Consider the following 10775-nt stretch of genomic DNA (forward strand, 5'->3'; position numbering starts at 1 on the left):
GATTTTCAGGTTAACTTTAGGAACTCCTGATTGACCTCTAGAGGAATCTTTCTCAACTGACAGTAGGGAGAGAAAAGCCAGCTCGATTGACAGCTACACTGAGTGACTAAAACCTGGTAATTTGATAATATACAGCCAGTTCTAAAGTATTTTCTAGCACATATTTTCAGTTAATAAACTCTCTTTCTCTCTTTGTGTTTACAGGATAGGGTAACATTCCGAAGAATCATTGTAAAAAATAATGCCAAAAAGAGAAGAATGTATGAAAGTTTTATTGAGTCATTGCCATTCCTTAAATCCTTAGAAGTAAGATTTCTATTGCATTATTTTAATGGCTGTGTTGGAGATACCTGATAAGATTCTGCTCTTGATTACTTTTAATTTGGCATTCAAAGTGTCTCCACAATAGAAGTTTGCATACTTTTGTTTCAGAGAAAAACTACATTTTAGTGTTTTTTAAATTTGGAATAAATTATTATTATTCATATTATATTTTAAAACATAAATTAACTTTACTTTCAGTTTCCCAAAGCTTAGTTTTACTAGATATTAGCCAACAAAATTAAACAATGACTCAGGGAATTGAAAATTATTTTCATCTATCAGCTATATTTTTACATGTGTGCTTTCCTGAGCATAATTTTTGAAGGCTTCTAACAAAAATGGAAGCTTATCAGAATAGCTGTTAAAACTGTAATATACCCTCTGGAACACTATTTAGCAGTTCTTTTTTTAATGGTAATCAAACCAGAAAAATAAAGATACACTATGCTGTGCAAAGATTCACAAAAAGAAATATCAAAGGGCTTTCTAAATATATACTATCATAATGTTAACCAAATATTTCTTACTTTTTTTTGTTTTTTAAATGAAGGTATCTGAGCGTTTAAAAGTGGTTGACGTGATTGGTACCAAAGTGTACAAAGATGGAGAACAAATCATTGCTCAGGTACAGTTTCTTCCTAGTTTTAGTTTTTCTTTCATAATAGATAACAGTAATCATGTTATTTATAGACAATGCATGCTTTTAAACCCTATTTTTCTTTCTCATATTAAAAAAAAATCTATGAATCTTAAATGTAAGAGGTGGTTATTTTGTTGCAAAAGTTCACTTTTCACTTACGATACTTTCAAGACCAACCATCTTTGTTGGTATAAATAAAAAAGTCAACATTTTTAGTATACTTAGAAATTCAAACTTTATAAATGTACTTCCAAGGAGGAGCACTGAAGACTCAAGTTAAAATACTGTCAACTTTTCAAGAAGACAGAAGTATACTCTTTGGGATAGGCAACTGTGATTGTCTTGCTGCAGGACAATTAGTGGTTTTCACATAGCCCCTGGAGGCTTTTTATACTGGAAACTTGCTAAGAGAAATAATTTGGGAGGAACACAGCAGTGGATAAATGGTAGTAAGGATCCTAAAAATCTTCCACAACGTTGGTTTTCTCTGCTTTTTGTGTAAGTCACAGTCAGCTATGTCTTTTCATGAAAAGGCCTTGCTGTCAGTTCTGTATAGATGTTTTGAAGGTTATGTGTCTCGAGTATGGTTTTCAAATTAAAAGTGATTTATTTTGCAGCAGGTATCAAAAAGAGGAGCCTCAAGGCACTGGTAGAAATATTTTGGTGTTACCATGAAACTAAAAGGGAAATTTTACACTTTTTTTACTCACTTTATTTTTTTTTCTTGTGCAGGGTGACTTGGCTGATTCTTTCTTTATTGTGGAATCTGGAGAAGTAAGGATTATAATGACAAGGAAGGTAAACATCCCTAAAACAACAGCCTTTTTTTTTACAATTGTCACTAACTTCGCTTATGAAATCCTGACTTTGGCAAATCTTTCCTCTAATACTTTCTCTTTCTTTTTTTACACAATATTTCAGGGTAAACAAGATCTAGAAGAGAATGGAGCAGTAGAAATAGCTCGATGCTCAAGAGGACAGTATTTTGGAGAACTTGCTCTTGTAACTAACAAACCCCGAGCTGCTTCTGCATTTGCTCTTGGCACTGTCAAATGTTTAGGTATTAGTCAATACTATTTTATATCTAATATAAATTATATGTAATCTATTTGGTTGTTTTTACTGTCACTCTGTCTTTCTCCAGAATATAAGATTTAAGGCTGTTTCAGTAATCACCTAGTATTGTGCATTACTATTTATGTTATTTATTTGCAAAAATTACTTACAGTTGATAAATACTATTACACACAATTTCTCAAACATTTCTCTTATTGTATGGAAGTAAAAATTGTTTTAGGCCAGTACAGAGTATTGCTGCAAAATGCCTATAGCTATCAGATAAATGTCTAATACTCTGCAGAAAGGTGAGGTGTTTCTTCTCTCAGTAGACTGACTCATCTAAGAAATAATTCTGTTAAAAATTCTGTGCCTTTTTATCCCCATGACTTAAGCTTTTAAAAAATTCTTTTGTCTTCACTAGCTGTTAATTTAATCATCCCATCACACTGTAGTCTCAGGCACAGGAAGAGTGAAGACTGTAGGAGTTGTGCTCATAGACAACCCTTCACATCCATTGCTTTTCATGGTCTGATGTTTAGCCCCTAATTACAGGAAAACTGTAAACTGCAAAGATAGATTTGGCATTCCTGCATAACCATTTGATGACCAAGTCAGTAGCCAAAAAGTTTCTCTATTTTTTATAATTCCAAACTCGAAACACATAGAGATGATCAGGCAGTAGAGATCAAAGATACGGCAGATGGGAAAGAATAAGAGGCAGTGGTGAGGAAGAGTGTTATTATCCATTTTTGGCTGAATAACAAGCATCTCTGGCACTTCCCAAACAACAGAGATCTTGAACATTTCTCAAGAGACAAAATATTACTGGCCAGCAAGTTGGAAGTACATGAAGTTTCCTTCCTGGCCTATTGGCTGGAACTATAGAGGATCACATTATGTGATCAGGTAAAGAAAATACTTTGATCGGCTGTGCACTGACGTTGCATCTTCTGAATTATTGTCTTCAACTTCTTGCACATTTGCTGGGAAAATAAGTATTCATTACCATTTGCACTTTGGGTGGAAGCAAGTAAAAAAAGCAATGAAATAGGCTGTTAGAGCCCAAATACAGCCAACAACTTCACTTAAGGTTGTGGCTTTTTGAAATCTCATGGGTCTTAAAACTTTATTTTGTGGAGGAATCCAGGCCCCTTCAGACTTCTTCACAAACTCTTGGGTAACATATATCTTACTGTGGAAATATTTTCAAAATAAGGAACAGAGAAAATTCAAGTTTATTTATAAAGTTTCAAGACAGCAGTGTGTTGGTTGATCTTGGTTTTGCTAAGGTAAGTGGTTCCCTCCTGTGCGAAGAATGTATATGCCTCAATAGTATCTGTTGTCATTTAAAATCTTACACTGGAATATCATAACTACCAGGATTTGTGTCTGTTATTGATGAGCACATAATGTTCTTTCTCTTTCTCTCCCTTTTTATCTTAGTTATGGATGTGCAGGCATTTGAAAGGCTTTTGGGACCTTGTATGGAAATTCTGAAAAGGAACATTGCAAACTATGAAGAGCAGCTCGTTGCTCTTTTTGGAACAAACATGGACATTGCTGACACCAGTGCATGAACTAAACATTGGAGCAACAAGATCTGTTATGAGAATATAGCACAGTAGTGGTTAGTCCACTGAGAAATTGTCTCTCTTTCTATAGATGCCAAGCATTTTCTGTGATTTTAAGAATGGGATTGGGGTTTTTTGGTTTGGTTTGCTCTTGGTTGGGTGGTTCTTTAGTTTTTGTTTGTTTTGTTGTTTTTTGTTTTTTTTTTTTAATTATGACAGTGGAAATACTAGTTAAGAAAATAGCAATTCAATTAATTGAGGGCTTGATTTTTAAAAGTGCTCAGAATTGATGGTTCCATCTGATAGAGACATCCTGTAGTAGCACAGTACCTTTGAAAATCAAGTCCTTGAACACAGCATTTCCTTAAAGAATAGATTTTTTAAAAAAACCCACATGTGATGAACTTGTTAAACCAGCTTCTGTTCTTCAAAAAGGTTACATCTTTTCTGGAAAGACTGTTAGTTTGAATGTGATATGTTGAAAGTATTAGTGCACACAAAGTGTTTATATGTATTAATACAGAAGATATACAGTAGATATTAATTTTTGACTATTACAGTTGTCATGATTTTATGTTGCATTTATCACAGATGTAGTGAATCACAAGATTAATCATAAGATAAAGCATGACAATGCGTTTTGTGTAACGCTCATGACCCAAATCTGGTTTATAACATTTCATAATTTGTTTTAAAGTCCTCTTCGTTTAATATGTCATGTTTCAGCACGACATTGTAATATCTTATGCAATTTAGAGGACTTGTATATTTTTGCAATAAACTGCATTTTTTATTAGTTACATGAATTCTGTACATGAGTGAGGACAGCTGACAAATTTACCTTAATGCTTTCAAAGCAAAGGCATGGGTCATTGTCATGTTCTACCTAATCATACATAACCTATATTGTTTTCCTTCTCCCTTGTTTTATATTTATGCATTTTGTCTTCTCTATTTATGCTTGTTCTCTAGTAAATTTTTTTTTTAGATATCACCTTTTTTACTGTTAAATCTGTTTCAAGTGAAATGATCTCTGTATATCTCTCTTCCTGCAGTCTAATCTTAGCTATCAAAGATCAGAGTCAATTACTGAAGTGATTGATATCAAAAGCCATGCTAAACTAAGCTTGTCCTTGAAAATCCTTAACAGGAAGTGCAAAAATATTTTTGATTTGAAAGATCGGTACTTCCAAAGCTTTGCACACATACGTCGTCATTAAAGCTAACATGTCTTGCTTTCAAAAACCCGTAGGTCATCATGAAATAATGTGTTCAGCCATAATAGCATGGGATACCTTCTGAGACTGAGGAGAGAATATCATCTTAATTATGAGCACAGGGCTCATTGCTTACGAGGGTCTGTGACTGGAAATTTCAGGCACAGTCCGATTTCAATCCTGCTTACTGACCTGTCTGTTGATGTTCATGGACAGCCAGTGCGTGTACTGGCGATGGGCAGCTCTGCCAAAATGACACTGCAAGAGGTGTAGGAAGGCTGCTTGTGCCCTGATTCAGACACCTGAATTATAACATCTTTCCTTCTTAGATACTGACTTTTCTAATGCCATATATTTGTGTATGTTGATGTAATCATTATGCTACAGTTAGTGATATGTTCTGACAATTAATATAATCATACCTGTATATGAAATTATGATTATATAATATGATAACAATATATAATTTATATCATATAATATGGTATAAATTATAAATCTAATTCCTAACAAAATACAATCTGAACAAAATTTACAAATTTATTTTTTTTTACCTAGAAACCTGGTATGAATAATTGCACATATGATAACTTGCCTTTGTACTTTTGATTTATGGGAAAAAGAGAAGCCTGTTATACTAGAAGGAAATATCAGGTGACCAAAATCTACACTCTTGTCATTCTGTATGCTTAATCTCTAAAAGCTACCTATATTTTGCACTGGCTTAATGTGATTAAGAAAAATGCTAGAAATTACTTGTATGGCAGTAAACTACAATCAAGGCCATAAATGCCAGTCATAATATTTTCAATATTGTTGGTTATATTTAAAGTTTCCTTACAATAAACAACACTTTTATATATAAAAATCTACATTTATTGATATTGTTGTTGTCTTTTAATTCTATTGCCATAAAGTTACAAGTGACCTATTTATGTTCATTTATTAAAAAAATTCATAATTCTTAACACTTTCATGCTGATTTTCATAAATGGCGTTATGTGGATGCTCTGTCTACTCAGAACAGACAACATGTTGATGCAGTAATTGTCATAATTACTTTATTTGATGATTTGCTTGTAGTTTATAGCTGGGAAAAAGCCGTGGAGTAACAAATTTAGGATAATCAGAGACTGAATTTTCTGAGTCCCAAAATACAGTTTCATGTTGCAGCAGTTTTACTGTGTTGCTGTTGAGCACTGAATGATTTCTGGAATTTTCTTTGTTGATAAATTCAGGGGGGCTGAACTGACAGTAACATGTTATCACTCTTCAAATTTCATCCAAATCATTATATCCTTCCTCTTTTTCCTGGTTCTCTTCATATGTACACTTCAAACATGCTAGGTTTCATGTCATAAATGTGGTGAGTGTTAATCCTAAGAATGAAATCATATCAAGTTACTGATTTTTTTTACAGACCTTTCAATAAAAAGTAGACAATGCTAATAATTTTAAACAAGTGTCAGGTTTACCTTATTAGACTGTGTCCGTTCTTAAGTTACCTGATGCTTTTGTTATTAAAGATTTTTATTGAGTTTTTTAAAAATATGCCCCACTTAGTGAAGAGAGAAAATCCTGAAAGAAATCCTGTATGAGAGGCATTCATGGGTTCGTATGTTTTACTAACCAGAAGAGAATCCACAATGACAGCAAATGTTTTTTATAAATGCCTTAACCATGGGGAAAACAATCTGATTGTAGCCCCGAAGTTGATCATGAGACACAAACCCTGAGGTGAGCAAGATTTCCTTGATTGTACTGCTTTTTAAATGTCAAATGATGCTGTGTTTTATGAATTTAATTTAAATTTGTCTGAAATAAACATTTCTGAAATCATTCCCTTCTGGATTTCCTGTTTAAGGTCCAGAAGTGACCAACTGTGGAAGTCATGAGGCAAACCTCTGAAGAGTATTGTGAAACCATATACAGCTTAAATCGCTATTACTCCATCTTCTTCCCTCATGTTGTCTTTTCTATTCAGTGAAGACTATTCTGCTCCTTGCTGGAATGGTGGGTTTAGTTTGGGGTTTTTTTTTTGTTGTTTTGGTGGTTTTGTTTTGTTTTGCTTGAAATGTTTGTTGCTTTAAGCTTTCTGTAAGGTGACTCTGTGACAGTTGTCATGATTGTGCCATTCTGTAATCCATGGCACACTTGCTATGACAAACATTATTGTTTATTCAATATCAAGAGTTCCCACATGTGCAAAATCAGTATCTTCTGGTTATCCTCCTGACAATTCTTAGCTTCTTTTTTTCAGATGCTTACTGCATCTGATAGTGTCAGCTGAACAAGGTGCTTTGCTGGAAGTCAATTTACCACAACACAGACATTCTTACATGTTCTTGCTAAAGTTTTCATGTTAGTTCAAAGCTCTTTTTGTCTAATCATACATGTGATAATTATAGGTGTGTATTTTTTATTTTTTTTATTTTTTCAGTTTCTAAGATACTTTCCTGTGTCTGTAGTTCTCAGATATTACTCCAGGGAGGAATTGTATGCTGAGTCTGTACAGATATGTGCTGTTGTCTGTCACAAAATTTAGGATCATATTCAAATCGTTCTGCGAGTTGTATTTCCTTTAGATATATACCAAGGCTGTTTCCAAGTTCTTAATCTACTCTTTGGCTCAGAAAGATGCTTATCAGGCTGGACACTCTCACTTCATGATCTGAAAGGAAGCTGAATAATCTTAATAGAGTATGAAAAGCCCAAAGAAAATTAGATTTTAACTTTGTCTCTTCACATCATTTCTCTCCCTCTAAATGATCATTCTCCTGGCATCCAGGTGAAGAGCCAGTGGCAGAAGGGGGATAAAAGGCAAGTGGAGGGACTGGTTGGGTCTGTGCTGGGACACACTGGTCTGGTTGGCTGGGCAGCCACTCTCCTTCCTCATCTCCTTTGTCCCACCCCTGCCCCTTCTCTGATGGCAAATCAAAATGAGCTGGAGTGCAGTTCTGGCATTGCCATGGCTGTGTGAGTACAATGTGTGGAGTTGTGTTTTTTCCAGATAACTGGTAGAGGCATCTGTGTGTATGGCAGAACAGGGGAAAGACAAAGACCAAACTATTACATAAATGAAGCTGTCCAATCAAGACCATATAAAAACTCTGACATTAGGTCATTGGGACACTATCTGCTGACTCAACCTTTTCTTACTGAGGTAAATTAGGATGGCCTAAAAATAGCATAATTCATGATATGAATACTTCGTAATGTCTTCTTTGACGGTATTATTTCAGCTGAGCATCTATGAAGTTTTGGGAGAGGATAATGTTCTGTGCACATCTCTGTGGATGAATAATTTCCTGACATCCAAGTGACCCTTTAGGACCTTCTCCCTCACATGTCTGAAGATGCTGGAAACTCAGTTCTGATAAATGTCTTATCTAGAAAAACCCATCCAACTTACCAAGAAGCTCTATGTTCTTTTTCTCTTTGTTGCTTTGTCCTTGTGGGGTCAGGTGGTGTTCCTATCCTAAGCAACCTTACCCAGACTGTACCACTGGTTTATCTGTATGGCTCTATCTACCATCAGAAATTTTATGTGCCTGAGACTATTTGCTAGTACTGAGGCACTGAATGACCAACATTCATACTGTTTTCCAGTATTTCTCTGAGCTCATTTGTAAGGTGTCTAGGAAGCTTTATTTTTGGCTTTCCATATGGAGTGGCCATATACAGATGGCCAACTGAGAACACTCCTTGGCCTATGGTTGTTCCCAAACTGTATCTGAAAATTATTAGCTATTGGCCTGTGCAAAAACAAGGGCTATTCTAAAATTAATCATACAGTACAGATGATAATATTCCAATGCCCAGAAACACTCACTGGCATTTTGATTTACCAACCAGCATAGAGGAAAACTACAGCTTTTCTGTAATCTCTTCTTGACTTGTTTTTTTGCAAGCTTTGAGCTGGGATGGAGGAGTTTTTAAATTTATCACTCTTATGATTTGTTTTGTGATATGTGAAGCCTTTGTTTTTTTCCTAATACTATTGTAAATTTTAGTCTTGCTCTATCTTTATAGATAAAAAAAGTTTAGCTGAAAATGGAATCTGTGCCATAATGACAGGAAATAAATTTCTCATTGATTTCTGACCTGTCTTGGAAGGGAAAAAGAAATAATCCCTGCCCTGTTATTTATTCTATTTCTCCCCAATTTGAGTCACTGTAAGAGGCAAGTGAAATTTCTCTTCTAGAACTCAAGAGAAAACAACTTTCCTGGGAGCAACAAGTTTTCTTTTCCTTTGCTCTTCATTCCCAAGAGCATCTTCTGTGAGGAGATTGAGGACATGAAGTGGAGGAACAAGGACAGAGCCATCCACCACTGCAGCTAGCCATGAATGGCCTTTGGAAGAGGGAATGAGTACAAACAGCTTTAGGAGATACAAGTCATTGTGTGAGGAGACAACTTGGTTGAGAGGCAGAATGGCTGCAGAACAGAGGCTTCCATGTTGGGTAGGAGTAGAAGCTCTGGTGAGCGGGATTCTTGTGATGTTTTGGGGACTATTTAGTTAATTACTAAAGGTGTATGTCTACATGCTGATGTGGAAGCTCCTGTAGCAGGATTAAAATGCTGTGCTGTATTTCAGAGAGCAGTAACAGCTTTGTTACAAGGATGAGATTGACTTGGGACAGAAGGGATTAAAAGTGGAGATAGGCACAAACCCAATATGTAATATATATTTTACTAATACAACTTTGACTGAAATATTACTAATTTAAAAAATCTGCTTTGTGGCTTCTTAACTTTGTGCCTGGCAATTTTAAGAGGTAAATAGCTAGGATGCAAATTAATCAGTATTTTTTAATTGTAGTCTCTCCTGTTTGTTTTTTTGCTTCTAGGTAGCCACCTGTAATGTGATAATAACTCAAGACTAACACTCCCCAATCCCCCACCTTATTTTCTACCTCTTACAACAGCAGAAGTAACTGAATCAGCAAAGCTACCAAGAGTGCCTCTGTTACACAGTATTGATTCATTCTCTGGGCACCCATTCATTTGGGCATGGAGTAAGGCGAGGTAGGGTGTGTGGAGGGGGAGTAATGATTTTAATTAGAGACCAGGCATTCAGAGCAAGGGGTATAGCATTGACATAATCTTCATCCTGAAATTTAGATGATACATACTTGCCTTGAGCCAATGGGGTTAGCGAGTAAGCTAGTTTGTATGTCTGGCTGTCATCTACTGCACGGACTACCTGTTCCTTTACTTATTTTCCCTTACATCCTCACTGGGTAAATGTTAACTTCCTGTATGCAAAGGAGAGGTAGACTTGAAAATAAGAAAGCTGTTACATGTATCTTTTTAGAATTTCAAAACAGTTCAGACATTAATCTTTACAAGATTTTAATCTCAGACCTAGGTAGGATTCATATTTTTGTGCTTTCTGAGTATGTCATAGATCCCAGTGTGATATTGAGGCTCTTGTTCAGCAATGGTATTTACTTGTCTAGACCTGTGTCTGGAATCTGGGCCAGTGGATCTCAGAGGACTGGGCTTCATGTCTAACACTCATGCATGAAGCTTTTGTAGAGAACTGTGAATCTTCACAGTAAACAGCTACAAAGTTATTTTGTTTTGGGTCCAAAAAGTTCGTAGCAGGGTGGAAATGAGCTCCATAAGAAGATTCATATTCTTTAGGCCAACAGACTTCTTCTGAAGAAAGATGGGATTTGAGACAGGATTTTGTATCTTCTGTAGCTGCTTGATCCGGCCTCTGCCATTTCCATCTTCCACACTGTGGCAGAGGGAACTTTCAGAAGAGCACATTGTGAGTTTACCTTGTAAGTGCTACACCACAGGCATGGAAGGCAGTTTGCAGAGTGGAAATGTCTGCATGCCCAGGTCTTCTGCCCTGCCTCCATCTGGCAGTGCAGGGTCTGTGCTGAAACTCTTCAAAAGCCCAAGAAGCTTAGATGTCTCTCCAAAGAGCCTAAAGGCTGTTTAGATGTGCAA

The 10775-nt window shown here is 35.7% G+C and overlaps 1 protein-coding gene across 1 annotated transcript in view; it reads left to right on the forward strand.

Moving 5' to 3' along the window:
• The window catches only part of PRKAR2B (protein kinase cAMP-dependent type II regulatory subunit beta), a 75510-nt gene extending 69830 nt beyond the window's left edge, over positions 1-5680 (forward strand). Inside the window, exons 7-11 of the mRNA XM_058863916.1 lie at positions 205-306; positions 875-949; positions 1697-1762; positions 1886-2024; positions 3467-5680. Of these exons, the coding sequence (XP_058719899.1) occupies positions 205-306; positions 875-949; positions 1697-1762; positions 1886-2024; positions 3467-3600 (516 nt within the window). The 3' untranslated portion in view covers positions 3601-5680. The remainder of the gene's footprint in view (positions 1-204; positions 307-874; positions 950-1696; positions 1763-1885; positions 2025-3466) is intronic.
• The last annotated feature ends 5095 nt before the right edge of the window (positions 5681-10775 follow it).

The sequence above is a fragment of the Poecile atricapillus genome, chromosome W, assembly GCF_030490865.1.
Source record: "Poecile atricapillus isolate bPoeAtr1 chromosome W, bPoeAtr1.hap1, whole genome shotgun sequence".
NCBI classification, from domain to species: domain Eukaryota; kingdom Metazoa; phylum Chordata; class Aves; order Passeriformes; family Paridae; genus Poecile; species Poecile atricapillus.